This window comes from Schistocerca serialis, chromosome 9 (genome assembly GCF_023864345.2).
Source record: "Schistocerca serialis cubense isolate TAMUIC-IGC-003099 chromosome 9, iqSchSeri2.2, whole genome shotgun sequence".
Classification (NCBI taxonomy): Eukaryota; Metazoa; Arthropoda; class Insecta; order Orthoptera; family Acrididae; genus Schistocerca; species Schistocerca serialis.
Genome location: NC_064646.1, coordinates 42,073,682 through 42,087,134, shown reverse-complemented (window position 1 = coordinate 42,087,134; position 13,453 = coordinate 42,073,682). Strand labels below are relative to the sequence as shown.

The 13,453-nt window shown below is 46.6% G+C and overlaps 1 protein-coding gene and 1 non-coding gene across 3 annotated transcripts in view; one reads left to right on the top strand and one right to left on the bottom strand.

The window, feature by feature from the left end:
- The window catches only part of LOC126419131 (myrosinase 1-like), a 553,078-nt gene that overhangs the window by 303,177 nt on the left and 236,448 nt on the right, over positions 1–13,453 (top strand). For both annotated transcript variants that reach the window (XM_050086237.1, XM_050086238.1), the window contains exon 3: positions 452–585. In XM_050086237.1, coding sequence (XP_049942194.1) covers positions 452–585 — 134 coding nt within the window. The remainder of the gene's footprint in view (positions 1–451; positions 586–13,453) is intronic.
- Trnat-ugu (transfer RNA threonine (anticodon UGU)) lies at positions 5,139–5,212 on the bottom strand. The gene has a single exon. It is a non-coding gene; the product is annotated as a tRNA-Thr (tRNA).

The window sequence follows — 13,453 nt, the reverse complement described above, 5'->3', positions numbered from 1 at the left end:
AACAGTAGATGAATTCGAGAAGTCAAGCAAGGTATTAGGAAACTACAATTCACACGAAAAGATTTGAATTGTAAAACAGAGAAAATGATGAAAATCAGAGATAAAGACTGCAGAGTAGAAGCATGCTAAACAAACATACAATGTGAAGGGTGGTTTATGATGGAGAAAGAAACTTAGGATCCGGGGGAAGTACTGCGGGTCCAACACGAAATTGGCAATCCCTTTTTAAAAATGGAAGAGAGCAAAAAAATATAAATAAATGACTACAAGAGTATTGACATATTGTTCTTAATCTCTCCAGTTTGGTGGTTCGTCGGCTCCATCAGACTTTCTCCCTTCTGTGGTATTTTTCCCCAGTGTTAGTTTCATGTTAGAATTTCTGTCGCGGCCTTCTAACCTCTACCATTCCCTGTAACTGGTGCTGACCTTGTCCGTGTGGTCGTGTGTCCAGGTAAGGGCGAGAACATCTGGGACCGGTGGACGCACCAGCATCCCGACTGGGTGGCGGACGGCAGCAACGCAGACGTCGCCTGCGACTCCTTCCACCGCTTCAAGGAGGACGTCCAGGCGCTCGTCGACACGGGGGTGAGTCGGTCAGAGGACAACTCTCCTCTCTCAGCACACAGTGGCCCACACTGCCCGTGCCTGCTGCAGCGTACACCAGCTACTAGGAATGTCCCTTCTCCATCCGTCAGATTGCTGACAATGGACGAAGCTGAAATGAATCCATTAATCCTGATTTATGTTCTTCCTTCACCTGTTAAAATTTCTGGCGCGAGTATTGCCATCTCCCTCATACACACAGAGCCCCCCCCCCTCACACACACACACACAATGTAAAGATGTAGCCTCTATGGCGAAACTTTGTTCAAGTTATTTAAAACTTACTATATTATAATGTAAAAATTTGTATAGCACTGTTCGCTGGATAAGTGGCTGTTGAGTCGCCTTTTCGTAAATGGACTTATTCCTCCGTCGACAGTGACCCCTGTCCTCGCGTTGTGTAAGGGCTGGCTGTGGTTATAGAATGTGGTGTTTATGTTGCATGATGACCATGAGAGCAGGTAAAAGGTGAATTCCTGTGACGTTGCGCAGCCTGTTCCTCTCGAATAGCACCAGGTGGACCACAGGGTTTAACATCCACCTGAGGGTCGTAACACCGTCAATGGTGCTGCATGGATTCACTACTCGAGACACTGCCAAGGTTTGGGATTTAACCCAGGACGTCGGCGCATACGCTGCTGGTCACGAAGCTTAGGCCGCTGCCTCTCCTCCCCTTGTCGGGGAGACCCCGCTGGTGAGAATTTCCTCCACTGCCAGGTTCAGAACTGGCTTCACGCGAGCAAAGCGCCGCTGCACAGGTGTGCACCGCCACTACAGTCCGGGGTACCTCAGGAATGTGATTCGTAGTTGGATGAAGTAGCGACAGGACGTCAGGGACGTTCGGGGGGTGGGAAGGTGGAACTGGGGGGACAGATGCGCTGGGGAGAGAGCTTTCCAAAAGCAGTGAACTCTCGGTAAGAGCATCGGAGGCCTGAGGTGGAGAACCGACTTCGAAGTCCATTCAGGCACACGGTACTACGAGACTCAGTCACAGAACGTCGAAGTCGCGGCGATGCGGTACCGTAGCACGCGGCTAGAAGAGCCAAAACGAAATAGCGTAGCCCCATTAGTGAAATGAAGTTCTTGTGTTGCGGTCTTCAGTCCGAAGACTGGTTTGGTGCAGCCGTGCATGCTGTTCCGTCCCGCACAAGCCTCTTAATCCCCGAATAACTACCGCAAAGAACATCTTCCTGAATCTGCTCGCTTTATTCCATTCTTGTCTTCATCTTCCTCTACCATTCTACCATTTCCACCCCCCACCCTTCCCCGTAACCACCGCTCCACCACTCCTCTCCAATACTAAATTCGTGGTTGTTCCACAAATTTCTTGTTGTTTCATCAGTTGTGTTCAGTATCTCCTCGCTAGTTTTGCGACCTAATCATTTAATATTCATCATTCTTCCGTACCACTACATTACAAAAACCTCTGTTCTTCTCTTGTCGAAACTGTTTATCGTCCGTCTGTCCGCCCCCGTAGCTGAATGGTCAGCGTGACGGACTGTCAATCCTCTGGTCCCGGGTTCGATTCCTGGCTGGGTCGGCGACTTTTCTTCGCCCAGGGACTGGGTGTTGTGCTGTCTTCATCATCATCCTGTCATCTTCATCGTCTGCAGGTCGCCGAAGTGGCGTCTGCTTGAAAGACTTGCACCCGGCGAACGGTATGCCCGACAAGGGTCCCTAGCCATACTATTAAATAAATAAATCGTCCATCTTCCACTTCCATGCATGTACATCTACATGGATACTCTGCAAATCACATTTAAGTGCCTGGCAGGCATCATCGAACCACCTTCGCAATTATCTATTATTCCAATCTCGCATAGCGCGCAGAAAAAACGAACACCTACACCTTTCCGCGCGAGCTCTCATTTCCCTTATTTTATTATAGTGATCGTTTCTCCCCATGTGGGTCGGTGTCAACAAAATATTTTCGCATTCTGAGGAGAAAGTTGCTGACTGAAATTTCGTGAGAAGATTCCGTCGCAACGAAAAACGCTTTTGTTTCGACGATGTCGACCACAAATCCTGTATTTCAGTGACTCTCTTCCTTGTTTCGCGATAATACAAAACGTGCTGCCCTTCTGTGAACTTTCTCGATGTACTCCGTCAATCCTATTTGGTATGGACCGCACACCACGCAACAGTATTCTAAAAGAGGAAGTACAAGCGTAGTGTACCCTGTCTCTTTAGTAGACATGTTACATTTTCTAAGTGACCTGCGAATAGAACGAAGTATTTGGGTAGCCTTCACCACGACATTTTCTGTGTCTTCTTTCCAATTTATGGTGTTCGTAATAATAATCTACATACCTGAATTGCAGACAAATACCTTCATAGAAGACTTCCTAATACTTAAATATACATTCCATGATAACAAATTTCTCTTCCTGAGAAGCGCTTTTCTTGCCGTTGCGAATCTCAACTTTATATCCTCTCTACTGTGGCCATAGTCAGTTAGTTTACTGCCCAAAAAGCAAAACGTCTCATTTCCTGCTCGAACTCCCTCAGTATCACCTGATGAAATGGAGTGTCGTGAAATGGTTAGATTTCTGCGTTTTAAGGGGGACGGCACTGCAACAGTCCATGCTGAAGTGACACCACTGTTCGGCAACAGTGCACCATCGTGTGGTGCGGATGGTAGGTGGTGCACACGTTTCCATTGCTGTCATACTAGTCTAAATTGCGGAGAACCAAGTGACGATCCATCTCTCCGTGAAGAAACGGAAATCGCAAAGGCAGTGGAGGAAGCCCTGGTGCTCAAAGACTGAGCACCACGCGACATTGGAAAAGGGGGAAACCAGTCACGCATCCGCTTTCAGCGTCTTGTGTATTTAGAACATGTCAGAGCTAGCCGCGTGCTGGGTTCCAAGGGCGCCCATACCTCGAGGCAAGGGGGGGGGGGGGCTGCCACCCCCATCCCCGATCCCTCTTAGTTCTCAGGGAAAAGAAAAAATATAGTTCAAGAAAATGTTTTTAAAAGTCAGTGTTATCCAAGTTCTTGACAGGATCGGAACTGAAGCTTTTTTATGGCTGCTTACACGTTGCCATTCGTTTTCCGAAGTTTTTAATACTCCACACCCCCAGCCCCTACAGACTAGTGTGGGCGACGTAGTTTTGCTGGGTTGCGCGGCAGCTCGCAGCCATTCTAAAAGCCCGCCAGACCGAGGCAGCAGCGGTGAATTTGGCGGCAGTGTCAGGCGAATCCACATCACTTCTTCAGTCGCCTTATAATGGATTATACTGTAAATGATGAAAGTATGTGAATGCAGCTTGCCGCTAACTTGGTGTAATGTCTCTCACACATAAAGCTGTACAGTAAAGTAAGAACCTCCTGTTTTATCTTTAGGCTGATCCGTGATAAGACAGGCAAACAATTATAGTAATGGAGGATTCTGCGTATTTTCTCTAATTTCATTCGCTCTCTCTCTCTCTCTCTCTCTCTCTCTCTCTGTCCTTTATCTATATACAGTTTTAAATATAATATTTCATTACGTGAACTCAGCCCAATAGAATCTCTTGTGGAGCCCTTCGTCTTAATATTCAGCGGCTGGCTTGGTGTAAAAGATCTTTATATCTATTATTATTGTTAAGCGCTGCATTCAGTTGGGAAAATCGATCGTTTGAACAATTCGTTCATTTTACGACAGATTTAGAATTTCAGATGTGTCCGAAGCCATTTTGGACGATTTTATAAAATCTCGGTGATTGCAGGCTCTCTTCGTCACAACTGAAACTTCCCCACTAATTACAGGGCCAAGACAATCATCAATGATTCAGACAGAGAACTCATTCGTCATTCACTCTAGAATAAAAGGGTCACAAACCTTATTTCTGAGGAAAATTGTATATTCAATCCATCTCCATTACATGTTTCGTTTTCTGTTGATTCCAAGTCTTACTTAATTGGCGTTTACAGTTTTTCTCTCTCTTCAAATAACCCGCTAGTGGCACGCTTTAGCGAGAAGAAAAGCAAATATGTCTCTTTTAGCAACCCGACAATCTTCCAACCGATACTTCCGAAGCTGTCCTAGTTACTCGTCTATAATAACCATGGAGAATACATATATGTATCTCTGTTATTCCAAAGAATAAACGTACTAGAAAAATACCTTGGCGTCGACGAGCTGTCGGCGCATATATTACTAGAAAATCCGATCAGATACTTTTCAAAAGTGAATAAATGTGGATGATTTGATTGACCATTATTAATTATTGCGTGGTAGAGGGTAATTTTCCGTGGGGAGATTACAGCCTGATCGCCTTGAGCGAGTCGGTGGTGTGTCGCTAGAACCGCAATACAGAGGGGCAGAGCGAGCAGTGGGGACAACCGGATTCACCAACACAGGAAACGGTGAAGACCCTACCAGAGTCGAGCAAGAGGATGTAGAATATATGAAGACAGTAACTGTTCTCGAAAGAACAGAATACTGTTGATGACCGTGCAGCTTTTCCCTCGAATAAATTATGAATAACTGAAACCCTCAGCTGCCGACTGGTGTTGTTGATATACCTCGATGTGGACAGCTGAAAATGTGTGCCCCGACCGGGACTCGAACCCGGGATCTCCTGCTTACATGGCAGACGCTCTATCCATCTGAGCCACCGAGGACACAGATGAATAGCGCGACTGCAGGGACTTATCCCTTGCACGCTTCCCGTGAGACTCACATTCCCAACTGTCCACAATTCTACATATGTAATGTACCTTATAGACATTTGCTCATTCACTCATTACTCGCGCACGCTTTGGCGATTCTCATGTAGAATGTTTTTTGGGACTGCGTTGATATGGTTCTAACGGGTTATGGTCCTACGTGGGGCAAACTGCCATAGGACCCTACTTTTGAAATCACGTGACGAACTGACAGCGGGCTATCAAGATGGAGCTTTCTACGGTAACCTGTCCGAGCGGGTTTCTTGCTCCACGACAACGGCCCGGTTCACGCTGAACGGACGCTCTCGGTCCTGCAGGTTCTTTCGACTAACAAATTTTATCCAACCCTTCCCTTCCCTGCACCCCGTCCCTTGTTTTTCTGATATGGCTCCAGTCACTATTTCCTCTTCCTTTGGATGATGAAACCAAGGTCTGACAGCCATTCCAGAATGATGAAGACGTGAGTTTCGTCGGGGGTATGTTTCTTACAAAGCCTAAAAACAGTCACTGACGGACAAGGTCTGCGAAGAATCATCCATTGTTGGCAAAAAATCCTTCGATTGAAGGGTGAATATGTGAGGAAGACATAAGTGAAAATTTCACTCTTGAAATACGGGAAGAGTGGGATGAAATTATCAAAAGGGAGAGAAAATAAACGATGATCGCAAATTCTGAAGAGAGACTTGAAATATCGCTATACTTGTCCACTATATCTGAGTAACCATATTTTGAAGAGACACATGCTCTTTGTCAGTAATGGGAGAAAATTTACAAGAAACACAGGAAGACAGTTTTGATGAGAGGTCGACTTAGAAACAACGCCTAGAGCCGTGGAGGAAGATAATACTTGCGCAGTGCGTGATTCGTGTCATGTCTGTTTCGGCAACTGTTCTCTGCTTCTGCGGTCACTGTGGGACGGGTGGTGGTAAATGGCTGTCGCGGATGACACTGAGTGGTCGCGGCGTTCCATTCAAGTCCCGCCCAGGCGGCGGAGCACGAAGGAGAAAGTTCCTCCAACAAAACCCAGTGTCTTAAGTAAATGCCTCACTGAAATAGCCATACGGCAAGCATCTCTTCACCATATTTCATGTCGAAGCCTATCTCATAACATAATGTGAACTTATTTATTAATTAACTATTTCTGTTTGGTCTTTAAATAACACCTGTCGGAATAACGGCTGATGACGAGCGAATCATGCTCCATACGCATGGTAGTGTGGTAAATTAAACATGTTGTTGTTGTGGTCTTCAGTCCAGATACTGGTTCGATGCAGCTCTCCATGCTACTCTATCCTGTGCAAGCTTCTTCATCTCCCAGTACCTACTGCAGCCTACATCCTTCTGAATCTGCTTAGTATATTCATCTCTTGGTCTCCCTCTACGATTTTTACCCTCCACGCTGCCCTCCAATGCTAAATTTGTCATCCCTTGATGCCTCAGAACATGTCCTACCAACCTATCCCTTCTTCTAGTTAATTTGTGCCACAAACTCCTCTTCTCCCCAATTCTATTCAATACCTCCTCATTAGTTATGCGATTTACCCATCTAATGTTCAGCATTCTTCTGTAGCACCACATTTCGAAACCTTCTATTCTCTTCTTCTCTAAACTATTTATCGTCCATGTTTCACTTCCATACATGGCTACGCTCCATACAAATAATTTCAGAAACGACTTCCGGACACTTAAATCTATACTCCATGTTAACGAATTTCTCTTCTTCAGAAACGCTTTCCTTGCCATTGCCAGTCTACATTTTATATCCTCTCTACTTCGACCATCATCAGTTATTTTGCTCCCGAAACAGCAAGACTCCTTTACTACTTTAAGTGCCTCATTTCCTAATCTAATTCCCTCACCATCACCCGACTTAATTCGACTACATTCCATTATCCTTGTTTTGCTTTTGTTGATGTTCATCTTATACCTCCTTTCAAGACACAGTCCATTCCGTTCAACTGCTCTTCCAAGTCCTTTGCTGTTTCTGACAGAATTACAATGTCATCGGCGAACCTCAACGTTTTTATTTCTTCTCCGTGGATTTTAATACCTACTCCGAACTTTTCTTTTGTTTCCTTCACTGCTTGCTCAATAAAAAGATTGAATAACATCGGGGAGAGGCTAAAATCCTGTCTCCCTCCCTTCCCAACCACTGCTTCCCTTTCATGTCCCTCGACTCTTACAACATAAAATAAGTAAATGTGACGGGAAACAGAAAATACAAATAATTATTCCACGCAGTCACAGTTCCTAAACTTATCCACCCTGGCTACAGTCAATAGTAATAATAATACAGTTAATAATAATAATACAGGGAACAGTAAAAAAGTAAGGCCTCGTTTCTTTTCTTTTTTTATTAGTCAAGAATTTAAAATCGAACTAAATAGCTTGGAAAGCAAAACATCGACGGTTATTTTCTGACATCTCAGTGTAATCGCCGTCCATTTCCCCAGTTAAAAACAAGGGCATATATTCCACTGCGGTAAAACGCACGGTCCTGCTTGCGGTGCCATTGATGGCCGCTTCATCGGCAAAGTGAATCCCGCAATGAGCTTCTTGTAGCGGCTCGGGTTCTGATGGTGCCAGGCCAGGGCTGTACGGGGGATGAGGCGAGACTCCGCTTCCAGTTCTCACGGTCTCTTCAGTGACGTGACGACTCGACTGATGTTTGGTCGTGCATTGTCACCTGCCATGGCCTTTGCTGGGTGAGCTCCCTGAAGACGAGCTTGAATCTGTTTGAGGGCTCTGACGCAGGCGGCCGTGGCCGAGCGGTTCTTGGCGCTTCAGTCCGGAACCGCGCGACCGCTATGGTCGCAGGTTCGAATCCTGCCTCCGGCACGGATGTGTGTGATGTCCTTAGGTTAGTTAGGTTTAAGTAGTTCTAAGCTCTAGGGGACTGATGACCTCAGCTGTTAAGTCCCATAGTGCTCAGACCCATTTGAACCATTTTTTTTAGGGTTCTGACGTATCGAACAGAATTTATTGCGCATATCTGCTCCAAAAAAATCAACCATAATCGCAGCTTTCTGCATTCCAAAATACTGTGGCCATAACTTTCCCAGCCGATCGCACAGTTTTGAACTTTTTCTTATTTGGTGACTTTTTGTGGTGCCATCCGACTGCCTGAGTATTTGATTCTAGTTGAAAAAAATGTAACCCATGTTTCGACTCCGATCACAACTTTTTCCAGAAACTCCTCATCCTCCAAACGCAGCAGCTCCAAGTGCTTGGAGGCAATTTTTTTTATGTATGTTTATTCTGATCGGTTAAGATTTTTGGTACCAAAGTTGCACAAACCACTGGGTATCCCAACTGTTGAATAATCATCACACTGCGTTTACTGAGGGAGGTAACGCGACACAAATTACCTGCAGTCACCCTGCGATGGCCACGAATTATGTCATCGACTCGCTGAGTGTTGTCTGGACTCAGTGCAGTCACAGGCCTACCGCACCGCGATTCGTTAGCCAAAGGCGTTCATCCTTCTGCTTCGTTACAGCGACGAACCCATCGTCTAACAGTACTCATATCCACCGTTGCATCACTTCTACACATTCTTCCGTCTTGTATGAGTGCGTATGGGCGCTTCATCTTCTGCAGTCAAGAGCTCTACCACAGAATGCTGTGTAATACGACCATCGATGTCGGCCATTTTCCAAGCGACCGCAGTACTGGCATCTGTTGACGCACAAAGTTACGACTGCAATGGATTTGAGAAGCAGCCTTGCGGTATAGGGCCAAATTTAAATTTTTCACTTAACAAACATTATTTAAGGAGGAAAGTCCTCCAGCCTGCTCATCACTGTCATCATTTCCGCTGCTAAAACATGCACCTTCGTCCACATCTCCAACCATAATAACACTAAAAACAGGCGTCAGCGCCTTCACACCATTAACATCGCCTTCCACTGGAGTGGTACCAACTTCACCCAGTTCAGTGTTTTCCGTGTCTTCATTCACACACTCAGTCTCCTCCTCACGGCTCACATTCATTTTTCCCAGTTGCACAGCTGATGCATTTTCATTACTTAACAAGGCTGTGAATCAAACACTGTTTATTTTACTATATACCACATTGTGATCCCTCTCATTACACAAACCCCCCACATTAATTTCCACCTCCTGATTCCTGAGTTTTCTGTTAGAACTTTTTCTATAAGCTCTCCTGTTATCATACTGATTAACCCCCCCTTCCCCCCCCCCCCCCAATAAAATAACTCATGCTCGCCTAGGATGGCTTCGATACCACATACCGTTTCCTCCATTACTGCCTTGCTTGCATACTTTATTTAAAACCCCCACTATGTTCCCTATAGTAATTTTACCCTCGTAATAATAATAGTGAATTTATTTGCTATACTGACTATTCGTAACAAAATGCGTTATGAGATGAGAAGGTACACCCAGCATCGGCTGTCAGACGTGTAAGACATGTAATTATTCCACCACTCACTCGCGGATTTTACGCCCTCATCTGTCCGTGTAACAAATGGAAAGCGTGTTCCGGGTCAGGATTCGTACGCAGCGCTACCACTATGTAAGCTGTACTATGTGGAATGCCTCACTCGCCCACACACGGCTGTCTGGAGTTTATCTTGTGTGTGATATACGTGTGGAGAGACTGTTCCTAAATGGGCGGCGTGCACGGGCATCATGTTCAGCGCAACTGGTCGCGTGTTGACATTAGGAAACGGTTGCGTGAGAGCGCTACGTAAGCAAGTAACGTCATGTCTTTATCGGTGCGCGAATGCAGGTCTCGAGATAAAGCGGTTAGTCAGGCATTTGTACCATGCAGGGCTGCGCTACTACTGTTACACACACACACACACACACACACACACACACACACACACACTGGTGTCACCCAAGTATGGCTGGACAGCTCTGTGGTTGAAACTTCCTGGCAGATTAAAACTGTGTGCCGGACCGAGACTCGAACTCGGGACCTTTGTCTTTCGCGGGCAAGTGCTCTTTGGAAGGTAGGAGACGACGTACTGGCAGAAGTAAAGCTGTGAGGACGGGGCGTGAGTCGTGCTTGGATAGCTCAGTTGGTAGAGCACTTGCCCGCGAAAGGCAGAAGTCCCGAGTTCGAGTCTCGGTCCTGCACACAGTTTTAATCTGCCAGAAAGTTTCATATCAGCGCACATTCCGCTACAGAGTGGAAATCTCATTCTAGCTCTGTGGTTAATTGTCAGACTACGAATTCAGAGGTATCTGGTTCTACCTCTAACCAGTACTAAGAGGAGGAGGAGAAGATTAGTATTCGACGTGTCGTCGACAACGATTTCATTAGAGACAGAGCACAAGCTCGGATTAGGAAAGGATGTGGAAAGAATCCGGCCGTGCCCTTTCGAAAAAACCATCCCAGCATTTACCTTAATCGACTTTAGGAAAATCACGGAAAATGTAAATCACGAGGACCGGACACAGGTTTGAACCGTCATCCTCCCAAATGCTCGGCCAATGTGCTAACTACTGCTCCACCTCCCCATGAGTACTAGAATTTCTACATGTCGCTCACCACTCTTTTCACGTCTGGAAGCGTTAGTGGATGCGGAAATCGCCTAAGTTCCGCTGCGGTTGGGATCCCACGTTAAATGACAGGATCCTCTATAACTAGCTGGCTAAGTCGTATCGAAGGTTGGCGAAAGGCCAGTGCATCCCACGTCCAGCAGGAAAATGCCCAGTGGTTTTTAGCCGAACCTTCAGTCTGATGGCAACACTGTCTCCTCTCCACGTAGCAGTACGTACACCTCTCGATATCGTGAACGACATCGAACGCTGTTCTCGACAAGTTGTAGTTCGCAGGAGAGCCACGTGGTTTGGTTCTAGGATTGGGCTGTGCCGTTTGATGAAGACTGCTGGTTGCAGGCTGACATGAAAGTACATCTGTTCCCATCGCATGCCATGAGTGACAGAACCGTGGAGACGGCCACTGGTGGCCGAGCGGTTCTAGGCGCTTCAGTCTGGAACCGCGCGACCGCTACGGTCGCAGGTTCGAATCCTACCTCGGGCATGGATGTGTGTGATGCCCTTAGGTTGGTTAGGTTTAAGTAGTTCTAAGTTCTAGGGGACCGACGACCACCGCTGGTAAGTCCCATAGTGCTCAGAGCCATTTTTTTGAACCGTGTAGCGCGAAGACCAGTCAAGGTTCCGCGCATACCTCAAGGTTTCTGTAACGTGAATTGCAGTGCGCAGTGTTGCGTTATCTTACTGAAATACATAATTTGGTACCCTTGTCATCAAGCGTGTGACATCAGGGTTTACCGTTCTCGCCACACACTGGCGACCATTAAGCCTCCGCTCAAAATTACCAACTCATCCTGCTTTCATATCCAGTTGCTCCCCACACCATGACTGCAGGAACTAGAGCAGTATGGGTGTCTACAGTCGCTGCTTCCTGTGACCGTTCACCAGGACGTCTACTTAGGGACACGCTGGGGGTGAACACGAGTGCCGCAAACAGAGGCGAGACTCACCTCTGACCACCACAGACGTCACTCACCGTCCCACCTGTCTCTGGATGTACAGAATGCAAGTGCCTGTTGTCCGTCATACTCGTACGGTGTCGGCGGTCAACGTCTCATGTCAGCCGACATCTCAACCCATCTTCCAGCAGTCTGTTCCCGACGTTTCGGTGTGACACAGCAGCTGTAACCTTTGCTCGGATTTCAGGTGATGTCATTTGTTATTCGCCAGAACGAATCGAACAGTCCTACGGCCTTCTTGCGCTGTTGTCCATTTGGATGGACCAATGTCTACTGTCTTGGAGCACTGCTGTCATACCTCGTTCTACAGCTGCCAGCGGAACCTGTCTGTATTGTGCGCCAGTTTTCCTCATGCCAGTGACTCGATCTTCCTCAGACTACGAAAGATGGGGATAAACTCAAAAGTTCACACCCACTGGATAAACTGTGTTGCCATCTCCACATGGAAAGTTCCAGTAACGGTAGCCACGCGCAGTCCCTATCAAGTACTCATACCATAATCGACCCGACCCGACCCGACCCGACTGGTTACCTTCGAGCTTGCCCGCGCTTTCCTCAATAATCCAACCTCTGGAAACTAGAGACTGTCTACCGCTCGTGTGTAGATAGTTAAACTGGCAATATTTCGGATAAACAGGCAATTCTCGTTATACATGCTTTCAGAGACGCACCAAATGGGAGGATACCAAAGTAACTGTGATTTACTGCTGTTTCATTTCGTGTATAAACCTTTCACAGAAATATAGTTTGGGTCCTTTCTGCTGCCTAAGAACTCAATAACAACAGCCTGCAGTGATATTCAGGCATACCTGTCATAGTTAAAATTAATTTATTCATAGCTGGATTCGAACGTTATTTTTTGGATTTCAGATTCAACAAACACATCCTCTTTCAAAGTGACTTAAAAAAAATGAGGAAACTTCTCGCAAAAATAATTCGAAAATTCTCAATCTTTGAGTCAGACGTGCGACATACTGTTCCACTAGTGTCGGACTGGTGCTTTCATTTCTACCACTGTACTTTCATACGTGGGCTACAATGTGAAGAAGTTGGTCAAGATGATGTGAACATCGTCCGCCCCCGGTAGCTGAGTGATCAGCGCGACAGAATGTCAATCCTAAGGGCCCGTGTTCGATTTCCGGCTGGGTCGGAGATTTTCTCCGCTCAGGGACTGGGTGTTGTGTTGTCCTAATCATCATCATTTCATCCCCATCGACGCGCAAGTCGCCGAAGTGGCGGCAGATCGACAGACTTGCACCAGGCGAGCGGTCTACCCGACGGGAAGCCCTACTCACACGACATTTTATTTTATGTGAACATTCTCGTTCAAGCACAGATCCCAGTTCCTGAGTATTGTTCTCATATGAGTGTACACGCACTTTTCATCCTCTAACGTGAAGGCTGGAGCTCTGTCCCATTGCAGAGCCTGCCCAGCTGCCATGAGGCGAGATGTAACAGGGGGTGCGCAGACCCTTACTGTGCGGATGTTTGGGAGGGGATTTCCAGGTACGACATCTGACAAAGGAATACCCCAAAAAAACTCGATTCGAACCGCGATTTTTGAGCCATTTTAAATTTTCTTCCAGGACAATATGTTCTTGAGAAAAATATGAAGTCATAGCGTCTGGTTGGCCGGCCGCTGTGGCCGAGCGGTTCTAGGCGCTTCAGTCTAGAACCACGCGACCGCTACGGTCGCAGGTTCAAATCC